The sequence below is a fragment of the Rhipicephalus sanguineus genome, chromosome 9 (genome assembly GCF_013339695.2).
Source record: "Rhipicephalus sanguineus isolate Rsan-2018 chromosome 9, BIME_Rsan_1.4, whole genome shotgun sequence".
Classification (NCBI taxonomy): domain Eukaryota; kingdom Metazoa; phylum Arthropoda; class Arachnida; order Ixodida; family Ixodidae; genus Rhipicephalus; species Rhipicephalus sanguineus.
The window spans coordinates 18,859,338-18,873,633 of record NC_051184.2 but is presented as its reverse complement, the minus strand read 5'-3'; the positions used below and the strand labels follow the sequence as shown (position 1 = coordinate 18,873,633).

At 44.0% G+C, this 14,296-nt stretch overlaps 1 protein-coding gene across 5 annotated transcripts in view; it reads left to right on the top strand.

Annotated features, from left to right (window-relative positions):
* The window catches only part of LOC119404686 (cAMP-dependent protein kinase catalytic subunit 1), a 319,288-nt gene that overhangs the window by 287,262 nt on the left and 17,730 nt on the right, over positions 1-14,296 (top strand). For all 5 annotated transcript variants that reach the window (XM_037671304.2, XM_049418977.1, XM_037671305.2 and 2 more), the window contains 4 exons: positions 958-1,040; positions 2,463-2,589; positions 4,784-4,879; positions 12,909-13,031. In XM_037671304.2, the coding sequence (XP_037527232.1) occupies positions 958-1,040; positions 2,463-2,589; positions 4,784-4,879; positions 12,909-13,031 (429 nt within the window). The remainder of the gene's footprint in view (positions 1-957; positions 1,041-2,462; positions 2,590-4,783; positions 4,880-12,908; positions 13,032-14,296) is intronic.

The following is a 14,296-nucleotide window of genomic DNA, read 5'->3' as shown; positions in this document are numbered from 1 at the left end:
GAACGAACTATTTTTTAGTTACCCTATTTATTTGAATGTGGGTCGACCCTTTTTTTCTCAGAAATGCCACCCATAATTAACTGTCGTCTTATATTCATGATCGAAGCTAGCAAATGTACCAAGCTAACGTGGTTCCACTGCCGCACCTGCCATTCTTGGAGCAGTGCCAGCTACAGTGCTGCATTGCTTAATTAATGTGAAGTTAATTGACATGCAAGAAAAAGTAGCATTAAGAACTCTAATGGAAATGTTCGGGGTCACTGTGAATACTGCCAACTGTACACACCAACTGACCTCTTGTCTACCAATAAAACCATGCCTCTCAAAGGCCTCAGTTTTGTTAAGTGCGTAAAGTATGTCACAGGTACCATCTTCAGAGAGAAAATACTGCGCTCAAAGGTTGAGCTTTTGCTTGCAGGAATCTGGCACGTCATAGGTTTTGTGTGTGCTTATTGTAAACGAAGGTGTGTCATGTTCCAATTTTTCCGTATCTTAAAAGATATATGGGTTGACCTATACTCAAATAATTTTTTTTCTAAGATTTTTTCTAAAGAATGCTTATGCCATAAATTGTGAGTCGTGAATAAGATTTTGTTCAAAAATAACGTAGGTGCAGCAGACATGGAAATATCTTTGTTATATCTTATGTACAAACACCTTTTTTATATCTGATGTTGTTATTAACACATCGAGACATATTGGCACAACGAAACAAAAAAAAATTGTAAACGGGTCTTGGTACATTGAAGGTGTTACAATAATGCTGTGATTTGCTAGCCTGCTGTTTGGCTTGGACGGTGGGACCACCACCGTGGGAAAACATTGGTCCTCCCAGATTCACTCCCTGAACCAGAAGAAAACTTTCTTTCTGAGGCACATAAACAAGTTTTCCGGGTTGCTTTGTGCTACAGTCATAGTGCTGAAACATTTCCTTTTCATCCTTCTTGCAATACGCAGGACAACTCAAACTTGTACATGGTACTGGAGTATGTGCTTGGAGGCGAGATGTTCTCACATCTAAGAAAAAGTGGGAGATTCTCGTAAGTATTGCATAACTTCCACCTACCCTCGCATGCTGAAAAAAAAAGTCTTGAAAATGGTAGCCTTATTTCTCGTCGGACACTCTTTGCTCCCCCACTATTTTCGCTTTCTTTTTCTTCTTTCTGCAAGTTTGGTGCCATCTGTCCTTATCAGTTTGTAGCACGCAGCTCATATTAAACTGAGCTTGTCTACGTTATACAGCCTACGTCAAACCTAACTCATTGTATGGGATCAAAACTCAAGTGGAATGCCTTTGGAAGGACAACATATCTATTTTGATAGACGGGCATATGTTTTGTATCATGTAAAATGAATTAAGTGCACCGTAGACGAAGACAAAACGAAAGACAACAGAACAAAGTGTTTGTTCGGTTGTCTTCCTCTTTGCTACATCTGTGGTGCACTTCGTTCATTTTATGCAATGCATTTTCACCAAATAGCCCAGTTCTCCATTCTTTTGTGTATGTTTTGTGTATGTTTTGTGTCATGGCAGCCTTGTCATTCTCGGCACAATTTTGCCCAGTTTTTCTTTCAAACATGCTGATGTAGAAGACTGAAGTTCATCTCTGATGGACCTCAAAAGATAGCTTTCTACCCCATTTTTGTTGGCCTGTGGCTGCTTTCTTCGAACAAGCTGGCAACACTAATTCATTATAACCGTTCTCATTCTGTCACATGCAGTTTCGGAGGAGATAGCTTTTCATGAACCTAAATTTCTCACTTCGTACAACACTCATCGGTGTACATGATCAGTGCACATTGGTGTACATGACTAAAAAGAAAAAAAAAGTGTGTTGATGAGTGGTCTGTGACTGAGCAGCACCACTACTGGCATTAGCTCGTGGTTGCTGTTTGGCTCCGGACAGGTGCCCATTTGCCTGCAACCTCTGCTAGTGAACCTCTTGGCAAAGACATTTTGTTCATTGGCATACAGCACAGAACTGAGCACTTGCTGAGAACACCAGACCACTTGTCATATATTTTAAGGCAATGCATTTGATGTCTCAGTCTTTCTACCTGTGCAAAATGGGAAGTGAAAACAGTACTATTTTATTGCAAGCGTTACAAACAGTGTAGAAATGATAATGAATTTTTTATAGCGAGTGGGCCAGGCATACACATGTTCTTTGACACAATAATTTTGGCTGATCAAGCAACTTCTCAAGCTCAGAGGTAGTGTCCTTACTAAGCGTCAAGCCAGAAATCTGGTGGAAATTCTGCTTGTAATATGTAGTCTTGATACATTAGATACATCAGTCCTTATGAAGTTGCGTATTTAATTTGCAATTTTCATCATCAAACTTTTAGCCACACTGAAGACACATATTGGCAGTATCTCATGGTGTTGTGCTTGTTCTCTTCTTCTTTCTTTTCCTCCACTGCCTGGTGAAAACATGATGACTGCTCTTGGGGACAATCAGAGAGCCACACGCGCGGTTTTACGGCGCCCAGATAGTGCTGGCATTCCAGTACCTGCACTCGCTAGACCTCATCTACCGGGACTTGAAGCCCGAAAACCTGCTGATTGACCACACAGGATATATCAAGGTCAGCCTCACTTTGTTGTGTGTGGTAATTCATGCAGGGTTGTGAATAGGCCACCACCAAAAATATTCCGAGTAGTCACCATTAGTGTTCAATACAATGTGTTGGCGGTCTAGTTTGTGTGAGTCCATAGTGCCTTTTTAGCTAAAAAACGACAGTGCAAGACAGAAGACAGGACAGGACAACACATTAGTGTTGCTTGCTTTGGCTGATGCTGTAAGCTTGATATAGTATTTCTTTGAAGTAAGCCAGTGGCATTGCCTTTGATGCAGTACTTAAGTCACCAGCATGTCTTATCTGAAATGTAATGATCAGCGTGATCAACATGCCAAGACATGGGACTAGAGACAAGACAAAGTGCTTGTGTACTTAGGTGCGTGTCATATTTAATAAAAGCCAGATGTGCAGCCCGACGGCATGCTCTGGTGCACTAAAATTGTTTCTTTAACATCGCCATGGTGTGGCGCTTGTCATTTAACAAGGCCCTGGTGGATTGAAACACTGCTGTGAAGTAGACATCACGTGAAACCACATTGTAATGAGCTAGGCAATGTGTAAGGATTGACAGGCCTAGGCTGTTCACCACTCACCACAATGGTCATTAAACACAAGAGATGTGAGCCTTGTTCTTGATGAGCAGTCCAGTGAAAGGTCATTGTTGAAGCATGAACTCACGTGCACAGCCTTATCTTAATACTAACTTGTTGCCTTGTCTACAAGAGCAGCTGAATGAAAGGGTGCTGGTCTGCCCTGTGTAACAACTGCATTATATGTTTTTTCAGTATGAAAATTAAACACTGTGTTTATCACAATCTGATTTATAGGCCCCAAAGTAGTGGGATCTCCACATAAATTTTTGCTATCTGGGGTTCTTTTAACTTCAGCCTTAATTTAAACACATCAACAATTTTGCATTTCATCACCATTGAGAGGTGGCTACCATGGCATCGTGTGTTCCTGGGACAACTGTCTGTTATACTTAATTCTAGAGAATTAGAGACATCAATAATCTGTGCTTGTGAAGCTTTACAGCAGCAGTAAAAATCGAGAAGTTTGTGCAATAACTGTGAATATGATTATTAATAAAGCATAACCCTGCCAGAAGCTTTGCCTAGGATCGTATTAAACAATGAAGAACCTAAAATTTGTTACGAAATCAGAAAGCAGTGCCTGTGTCGTCTCACTTGCCTGTGTCCCTGTGTGTTTTTGCATTATAACACAATGCGTTCATACCAACTACCTCGGCTTTCCTTACTACTGCAGTTATTTCAGCCAATATTGAATATACTTTTGCATACTGCAGAGGCGTATTAATAAGAACAGCAATGTATTTCACTGTATTTTGCTATAAGTACCTTTTTATCAAAATATTCGGGAGGCAGAGTTTCTGGCAGCAGGTGATGCTTCTTAGCAATAGAACAGCAGTTATTGCTCATAACATATATGTATAGCAAGATGCGAATATAGTAGAACCTCGTTGATACATTTCTGTTTCGCACAAACTTGCTAACTAAAAGATAATTAGCACAGTTCTGATGTTCACACCTATTGGATTAAATTGAATCCTTACTTTCATGTAAGTACACAAAGGATGGAGGGAACAAAAGCTGCAGTGAAGCAGCTTGATGAGCTTCCACTACCTACAAAACACTGCATAGCAGTAACACTCTATTTTAATTAAAAATGAAATATATATGAAATATATATGAAATATATATGAAATATACAAATAGTTGTTATAATAATAGAACGGCAGTTATTACTCATAACATATTTAGCAAGATACGAATATAGTAGAACCTCGTTGGACACATTCCTGTTTCGTAGAATTTTCCTGTGGCAACTTTTGCAACTGACAACAGAAAAAAATGGCCTAGTACAGTTACGCTTTTTTTGTCACTTGTAGATATGTTCCCGGAAAACATGATTATTCAGCACCAATGTTCGGTTTACTGCTAAACTACAATCGTATACTAATACTCTTCTTCGCCACTAGATCTCATGTGCAACAGAAAAGTCGCGAAGCATGCACATTCGAGTTGTACCCAACTGTGGACATCATATCGTGTTATGCTGGAGCTGCATGCAAAGCTTTGTTTGCTCAAGCCTTGTTTTATTTTTGCTGCCAGGCCAGGCTGGATGACAGGGACCCCAAAGCTTGGGTTGGAGCTTAGTGTGTATGCCCTGTGCACTGCAGGTTACAGATTTTGGCTTCGCCAAGCGAGTCCGTGGACGGACCTGGACCTTGTGTGGCACACCTGAATACTTGGCACCAGAGATCATTCTTAGCAAGGTCAGTCATATTTCTCTGCATATACAGACTCAACAGGGCAATGTGGATCCTTACTGTTTAAGGCTCGTTCACACTTGAGACTCGCTCTGGACGTACGACCAAGTTTGTAGCAAATGGTCTCAAATGTCCACTTTGGTCTTAAAGCGTGTATCTGAACCAATCACACGTGCAGGAACAGGACGTCAGCTAGTTTTGCAGGGCAAGAGCAATGCGAGCAGATGTGAATTCTGCGTGGCGACGGGTATAAGTACCACGCAAATGTGAACATTGGTCGCCTTCAATCGCTTTTTGGTCACCAGTCGCATATGGTCGCGTAACCGATGCTAGTCGCAGGTGCGAACAAGCCTTTATTTTGCATTTGATACGAAATGCTGGAATGTAGCTCAAGTTCCACAGGTGCGATCAAGAGCCAACATTGTCATATCAGAAGGATGTCTCTCGTGGCACTAGTAGATCTTACACTTGTTTTACTTATGTAATATTTTCTTTAGTAAATTACCCATGATTCTTTTTTCCCTTTTGATGGCAATTCTGTGGACACTCTGGGTGTGTTTTGGGGCTTAGCACCATTTTTTGTTAGTGCTGTGAGATGCCCTCTTTAGCTGGTGCATTATTTTTGCTGCACAGCAGCAGTTCTCACGTGTGTTGCTCCACATTAACATGTCATCTCCACTTGTACCCCACGTGAGGAGCTCAGGCACCATGCTGAAGCTTCCTGTTGCTTTTTCTATGATTTTTAAAAAATGGTAGAAGAATGGCATCAGTGATTTAGAATTCCTGCCTTTGACAACACTATAGATGTGGCAACTAATACTGTAGTTACACGGGCAACGCTAACCTCAGTTACGACAAACCTCATTTCCCTTAAACCATAGTTACATCCAGTTAGACGGATATCCTAACCGCAGTTATCCCACTAAACTTAGTTGCTCCAAACTGAAGTTGACCACCTCAGTTAAGGAAGCTAACTAACAAACTGGCAGCATCTACGTCGGCAGCCGAAGGCAGCGTGGCTCCGACAGAGGCCTAAATGTCTTCCAAAAAGCGAGTCAACTGGCTTTTCTCGACAGCAGAGACGCTGACACACGAAACAGTCCATCAAAACAAACCGTGCACCAAACAAAGCGGTACCGCATGTATCAAGCAACAGATTGTCTTGGCTTTCGCACCGACCGCAACGCGACATTGCCCATAGTTGCTAGACCAGCCTTTACTTAAAGGGCCAGTAAACAGCCCCGAGGTCCAAGAATTGTAATGAAGAGAACTATGCGCACTTTTGCAATGTGAACATGCTGCCGCAGGAATTTTGCGAGTACGTGCTATAACAAGGAAGTTGCAGGGCTTAGAACATTCGTTTCAGCTCGTTTCAAATTTTCACACGGCCTCGCCACCCTTCTCCGCCACAGGGAGGGGAAGGTGCAGCCCGTCGTCGTGACTCCGCCCAATTCGGCAACGTGACACGACGTCAGCAATTCCGCTTGCTGCGGCCCCTGGTTGTTTATTGTTTACATTGTTGCACGTGCTCCGTAACTTGACGGGCAGTTTTCGGCTCTTCGATATTTTTAAACCTTTGTGACAGTTCAAATGCAGCAGGAATGCGTGCTTGCTTTTTAAGACGAAGAGGTGCAAGAGAAAAGAACCCCGCTTGCCGCGCGTGCAATGGGAAAACCAAGCAAGCGCGACCCGTCCAAGCTACCGGAGGTCCCCCTCTCTCCGCTCAATTTGCAGCCGACAAGTGAACAATGCTTCCTCTACGTGTTGCTCATGTCGAAGGCTAAGTGCGTGCAGGTGCTATGCAGCAGCTATGCAATGCGAGGAATATACGTGCGACAACCCGACAACTGCGCGGCCGAAACCGCATCACCACAGGGCCAAGAAACAAGGTGCAGTTTCGTAGCGGTGGGTGGGAACAGGAATTGGCGTTAACTTGTTAAGGCCTGGTTTAGACCAATCGATGAGCTCAGTGGTACGCCAAGTTGCCCATGGGCAAGTTCGTGTCACTGCGCGTACGAGGGGGATTGGTCATGCGAAGGAAAGAAGCACGGGAGTTGTTTTTCGAAATGGAGGGTCTGCGCGGCGTGCAGCGCTGTAATATTTGGAAAATGTGATCGCCGCGGTCTACTGTATGAATTGGCGAGCTTGTTTGGAGGGTGTAAAAAAAAAGTCGGAGCCTGTTTACTGGCCCTTTAAGCCAAATATTGTCAAAACACTTGATGTAATACGCTCGGGGACTGCAGATGCAAGCAGGAAGGATTTGTTTTAAATAAGATACATTGTATTTGCCAAAACACTTATGAAAAACGGCTAAGCATTAATATTTTTAGGCGTGAAACTGAGTGTCACGTGATCGGCTTCAGAGCACCAAACAAAGGACAACTTTTCCCGTATAACATGTGCCAACTGCAGGTGGCGCTAACTGCAGTTTACTCTGATTAACTGAGGCTTGTCCAGCGCTTAAAGTCTCCCTTCATTGGACGGGGGGCCCTCAGAGGGCAGCGACCTATATACATACATACATACACACATACATACAGACCCTCCTTAAAGGGGTCATGAATCACTTTTCTAAGTAATAATCTAATGACCTCAGTATCGGAGTTTACTGCCTCCCGAATCGATTGCCGCAAAAATTTCTCGAATCCGTCAAGAATGAGCGGAGTTATGGGGTTTGAGCGCACGCTCTCAGCGCTTTCTCTCTTTTCTCGTGCCGACGAGCGCACTGGAAGCTACACGGGGAGGGATGGCACGGGGGAAAGAAGTTAACGTCAGCGCGCGTCATGAAACGCGATCGCTCTCCCGCTGTGATTCGCGTGCGCGAGCGCGGCTACCGTGTACTGAGGAGTGCGGCACCAGCAAGTGGCGGCACCCCGTGGCAGGAAGCGCACCTGATCCGAACGCCGCTCTCGATTTACGTCGGCTATCGGCCAATGAGGATGCTATGTCTTTTGCGACGCGGCAATGCAGACCGCGACGTCAGTTGGCAGAGGCCCCGCCCACCGACGAGAGTGAGAACCGGCCTCTGTTTGAAAAGAGGGCGCCTGAGAAAACAGCAACTTCGCGTTCCGCTTGTAGCCTTTACGCGGCGCGCACGACTGCAATATTTGTCTGAGCAGTTCATAGCTGTGTCAGCTTTCTGCAGGATGTGTTTTTTCAACAAGCCCAAGGGGTGCTTCATGACCCCTTTAAGAAATGGAACACTTTTCCAAGTAACCATTGAATGACCTCAGTATCAGAGTTCATAGCCTCACAAATCGATTGCCGCAAAAATTTATTGAATCCATCAAGAACGATTGGAGTTGTAGGGATTTGTCACACGCTTCAAGAACTTTCTTCTGCGCCTCAACAAGCATGCTGGAAGCGTCACAAAGAGGGATGGCATGGAGGAAAGAAGTTACGTCGGCGCACGTCATGACCATCAGCGCACGTGTTGAAACGCGATCGCTCTCTCCTGCTGTGATTCGTGAGTGCGAGTGGGGCTCACTCTGTAATGTTAGCAGACTATGGAGCGCTGCGCCGGCACATGGCGATACTGCGTGGCAAGAAGCGCATGTGATCCAAATGCCGCTCTTGATTTTTGTCGGCCATTGGCCAATAGCATGTTATCGGTTGTGTGACGTCAAACAGCAAGCGCCGGCAGCTCCTAAGAAAGTTGGCACAGGCCTCAGTATGGAAAGAGGGCACCTGAGAAAATGGCAACTTTGCAGTCCACTTCTAAACTCTCCTTGCTGCGCAAGGCTGCAAGATTTAGCTGAGACGTTCGTAGCAGTGTTTGCTATCCACAGGATGTATTTTCTCTCCAAGCTAGAGGGGTAGTTCATGCCTGCATAGAAAAAAGCAGTTTACATCTGCCACTATGGTCGTAGTTGGCATTGACTTACCGCAGCCAGGGCTAGGTTAATACGAGGGGCGTTCAATAAAGATTTCCCCTGACTGACTTTTATTTATTGCAGGGTGCTGAAACTGCGCATGTGTAATGACATAAGTCACTGTTGGTCACGTTTGCAACTCTAAACTAATAACGGTCTTTCTTTTAGAGGTGCTGAAGGGGTGTGAGGTGTGATAATGGATGCAGTGGAATACAGAGCAGCCGTCAAGTTCCTGTACTTGAAAGGGCGCACTCTAAGGGAGACGTTCGATGAGATAAAATAGGTTTATGGGGAGGATTCCCCATCATATGATGTAGTGAATAACTGGCATCGCCAATTCAAACACAGTCTGATTTCCGTGGAAGCGGCTTCGATTGCAGGGCGACCCCACTACGCTGTCGATGAACACACCATCCAGCAAGTGGAGGCCGCCATTTTGAAAAATCACCGCGTTAGCGTTCGAGGCCTAGCCCAACATGTCAAGATTAGTGTGAGGTACATGGAAAAAATCATTCAGGACCATCTTCATATGCGTAAGGTATCCGATCGCTGGGTTCGCCGGCTGCTCACACCTTTCCAAAAGCAGGAACGAGTCGAACGCTCCCAGGCTCTTTTGACCATGTGCCATGGAAACCAGCAGGACTTTTTCAACAGACTGATTACACAGAATGAATGCTGGGTCCATCACTATGATCCGGAGACTAAAGTCCAGTCGATGCAATGGAAGCACTTGGACTCACCGCCTCCAAAGAAGGCACGCACCCAGCCCTTGGAGGGCAAGGTCATGCTCACAGTCTTTTGGGACCAGCACGGAGTTGTCTTGATGGATTTCCTAGCAAAGGGTGCCACGATTACTGGGGCATACTATGCTTCACTGCTGCGGAAATTGCGAGAGACCATCAAAAACAAGAGACGTGGCATGCTCACCAAAGGCGTCCGCCTTCTGCGAGACAATACCCCAGTTCACAACTCACATGTTGCCCAGACGGAAGCACGCTCCTGCGGCTTTGAAAGTCTACCGCATTCCCCTTATTCACCCGACCTCGCACCATCGACTTCCACCTCGTTCCAACATTGAAGTCATATTTGAAGAGCAAGCATTCTCCAGATGATGAGACTCTGATTTCTGAAGTTACAACATGGCTTTTGCAGCAACCTGTCGACTTCTACAAGCGAGGTGTTTACAGTTGCATAAAAAGATGGGGGAAGTGTGTGTCCCTGGGTGGCACCTATGTAGAGAAGGACTAATAAATCTGCAAAGTTTCGTTGCTCTCCGTCCCCAGGAAGTGGGTCAGGGGAAATCTTTATTGAACGCTCCATGTACATATAAGTTCCCCAAGAAAGTGGATGGTGTGACAACTGTTGCCGCAGCTCACTTGGCAGGGCTTCTGGCTCGGACTAACCACAGTAGCAAGTGTTCTTTTCCTCAACTTTCACCTGCTTTTTCCTTATGGATTTCACATTTCAATTAAAAAGAAAATAAGGCGGTTATTGTCTCTTGCTATCATGAGGTAGTAACTGAAAGAAAAATCAAGCCTCGAAGTTTTCTTCATGTTGACTACTTATCATTTCACTGGTAGTGTTCCAGAAATTCAGATTCTGATGTGAATTGCTCCAGCAGAAAGAAATCGTAAGGAGGGGGCAAAAAGAAATGACACTACAGTTTCAGTTTAAGCATTTCAATCATGTTCTGGTTCGGTTCTGGTTCAGTTCTGGTTCAGAAAAATACTATTAATTTACGACTTGGTTCAGCATAGTAAACTTTACCTTCCGAATTAAAAAGTCAACTTCGTGCCAAAATCACATTCACACAGAAGAAGAAACACGAGACAGGACGGGCGCTCACTTACAACTTTTTATTCCTTGAGGAAACAGGCTAATATACACCCACTTCTCATCAACACATGCGCAACATGCTCTTCTTTTGTGTGAATGTGATTTTGGCGCGAAGTTGACTATTTAATTCAGACATGTACCAACTAGCCCGACAGCGAGTTCTACTAAACTTTACCTTGCCCTTGGTAACGCTTGCAAAGTGCCATCAACTTGTACCCATGATACATGTGCATTAGGAGAGGGAAGAAATCAGCTCCATCGAATGCAGGAAATGGTGATTGATGCTTTTGCATAGATATAAATTAAGTTTAACGTTACATAGCTACAGCAAGCATGCTCATAAACATGGCCATCTTGGGCAGTGGCATCTAAACACTGTACGGGCTGTGGTGCAGCTGTTCAACATGTCCATCTTTACACTTCCCTTTCACATGTGTCCTATTAGTCATACTGAGGCCTGCAAAACTGCAGATAAGGGTATTCAATTGGCAGTGTCTTCAAATTGATTTTGAAAAACGTCACGTGACGATTCGTGAAAAACGTCACAACCAAATTGCATGCTTTTTGTTTTTTGTTTTTACTATTTTGCTATATCACATTGCAAACATAAAAATAATCACTTTAATGAAGTAAGCAGGTCCTTGTGGTCGCCTGCGATTTCTGCCACTTAATGGGGGTCCGCAAGACAATAGTGTGTGAGGCATGCGCAGTGGCAACAAACACTAACGCAAAACTTTGCATAAAACTGTGACATCATCTACTCTCAAACACACTGCAAGGCACCACACATTCTTTGTATATTATGTCCATAGATTAACTATAATAAGAGCATATAGTGAGCGTGCGGTGCCCTTCCCATAATCATGCAGCTTAAAGTACTTTCTGGAGGAATAAAATTTGATTAAGAAGATTCAAAAAGTAAAGAAACACTGGATAAATAGTTGTGTTTGTCAAATTTTACAAAGTTCTTGCTTATCTGTGCAGTATGCTGGCCATGGTTGTCTCATGAAGCGAAATTAGATGCAACATGAATTGCTCAAAAAGCCGAAAGTAATGTCGCGCCTAACGATATAATGACGATACATGAAAGCACTGCAGAAAGTCTTGCTTTCCTCGCCATTCTCGGAGGTAGCACAGGACACCACATTTTGAAAGATGGGATGCTTCGCAGATGCTTACTGAAAACCAATCATGATAGAAATTGCCTTAAATGTAGGGGTTGGTAAGGCTAGTGCAGAGCCACAGAATCGAACTGACAACAGCATCATCGATGCTCAGTCTTGGCCACACGCATTGTTACAGAAAAATTACAGAAAAAGAAAGAGAGCTGAAGTGAGAATTCACTAGAGCTATGTACAGAAGTGATAACTGACCCAACCAAACTCTGCATGTGATCTCGTCAATTTCCCTCGCTTCTCATGGCACGGTCGGTGGCACGCTGTTGCCTCCCAACCTTCTTTCCTTCCGAAGCCACTCTGTCCACATAATGAAGCATGGGCGTTGTCTGAAAAGCAAAAGTTTGCCAGCTATCTGCCTAGTTGCAAAAACTGAACTAGACAGAAGGAAAACTACAACCGAAATTTGTTTTAAACGTGCCAACATTTTGCTGTCCGACTGGTGCCTTTTTCAGAGTCGAGATACGCTCTCTTGGTGCTTTCACAGGAGCCACAGCTGTTGGTTTATTTTCTCTCTCCACGACAACAGTGCTCTCGGGGTTAACCTGGTTATCACGAAGCTTGTGTTCTTCCAAAGCACTGCTTCCTCTTTTTAGGTGGCGAAGGTTTCTGTGTCGACGCATTTTTTCTGCAAAGTATTTACCCTCACCAGTATATGATGTGGGGAATTTGGTGCAGGTAATTTTGGGTTCAGTGTTGTGCACCTTTTCTATAAGGGCACCGAGCAAAACTAACCCAACACTCATTTTGCTTGGTGTTGCATCGTGAATCGCTTGTAATATTTTTGTGAACGTATGTGTGCAAAATCTAGTGGAAAGGGAAAGTTTTGGGTATGCATGACATTATTTGCGCAACTGAAAAGACAGAATCTCCATTCAACGTTGGCGGCGATATGTGTGACAACGTTTTTTGCTTGCTGCGCATACTACTTGATTATTTTGAGGTTCAGCTGCATGTGATGAACGAAAGAAGTGGAATTTAAGGGCTTGTTTTTCTTTGTTATACACAACTTCAATGAAAGCCAACAGACAACGAAGCCAAGGAAGGTATAGGGGAAGTTATTTGTAGTTGTTTAATTGTATTGTAGTAATTATGACATAAATATGAAGTGTGATGTGTCAAGTGTTGACCTTAGCTGTGGTCTACTTACAGGGCTACAACAAAGCTGTCGACTGGTGGGCACTTGGTGTCCTGGTGTACGAGATGGCGGCTGGCTACCCACCTTTCTTTGCTGACCAGCCAATCCAGATATACGAAAAGATTGTCTCTGGCAAGGTGAAAAGCTGCTTTTACAAATTGATTTGTATGTGTCTCTGTCAAAGAGCGAATGTGAAATGCAGCAGCAAGTGAATGACAGTGATAGCTAAGAGGGTGAGAGAAGGAAGTGTAGGAAGGTGGAGGAGAAGATGAGCAAGCAAAAATACAGCCCTACAAGAGCGAAGGTCTCTCTGTAGGAGCTAAGAGGCGGCGCCAAAGATCGCGCAGTCTTTTCGCCGATGACTTCATTGGTAAGGTATGCAGTGAGCACGTCCACCAATACCATATTTGGAGAGAAAGTGCTGTATAAGGTGATGTCTGTCTGTGGTGACTGCTTTGAAATGCGCTCATGTTCTGCACAACACATTGCCTGCACCAGCCATGCTACTCACAGCATTCTCTGAATCGTAATACAAAATAGCCTCAGCCAGTTCTTTCTGAAAAATGAGTGATGCTGCTTTTGGAAGTGCTTCATCTGCCACTGCTGCTGAATAAGCTACCTGAGCCCGGAGGTTCACCTCGGTTCACCTGAGTCCGGAGAGCACCTCTCTTGTGCCTGCCACTGAAGCAGACAGTCATTGCTTTCACCAAGAGATGCATGCATGACTCTCTCAAATTGTTTGCCTCATACAATGCAGAATCAAACCATCTGAACAGCTGTACCCAAGTTTTGCATTATGGAGCATTGTTATAGTCGGTGAACATTATTAATTCCAAATTTGCCATTAGGCTTTCCTGATTGGTCAAATTAACCAAAAATTTTCCTGCCATGCCAATTTTTCCTGTCAGTCAGGCAGTGACTGCAAGTGAGAATAAAATTCATGCTGTCTACATGACGACTATGCCTAAACTATGCTAAATTATGCCAAAAACACTGGAAAATGCAGAATAGCCAATGAGTGTTGTCATTTTGAAATGAAATATAACATGGCGGCAAATTCCCTTCCGAAGAAAAGAAATGGCTCGTTGGTCATTATGCAAGCATGCGAAACACAGTTATGCATATGGAATTAAATTCACTCACTGCCAGCTACAAGCACCCAGCATCAGAATTGGCGGGCAGTCATCTTCTGTTTTCTTTGTAATGGGGCATTGTCCAGCTATTCCGGCAGATTTGTGTGAAGAGATGTTTTCACACCTTTTATTGCATCTCGTGACAAACAAGCATTGTGGGCATGGTCGGGAAGATTCTTAACCAGTCGTGGAGTGCTATTGGTGAATATGGAAAAGAAACCATATAGAATAGTGATGCATTATTGCACCCTATGATAGGTACTATTGTG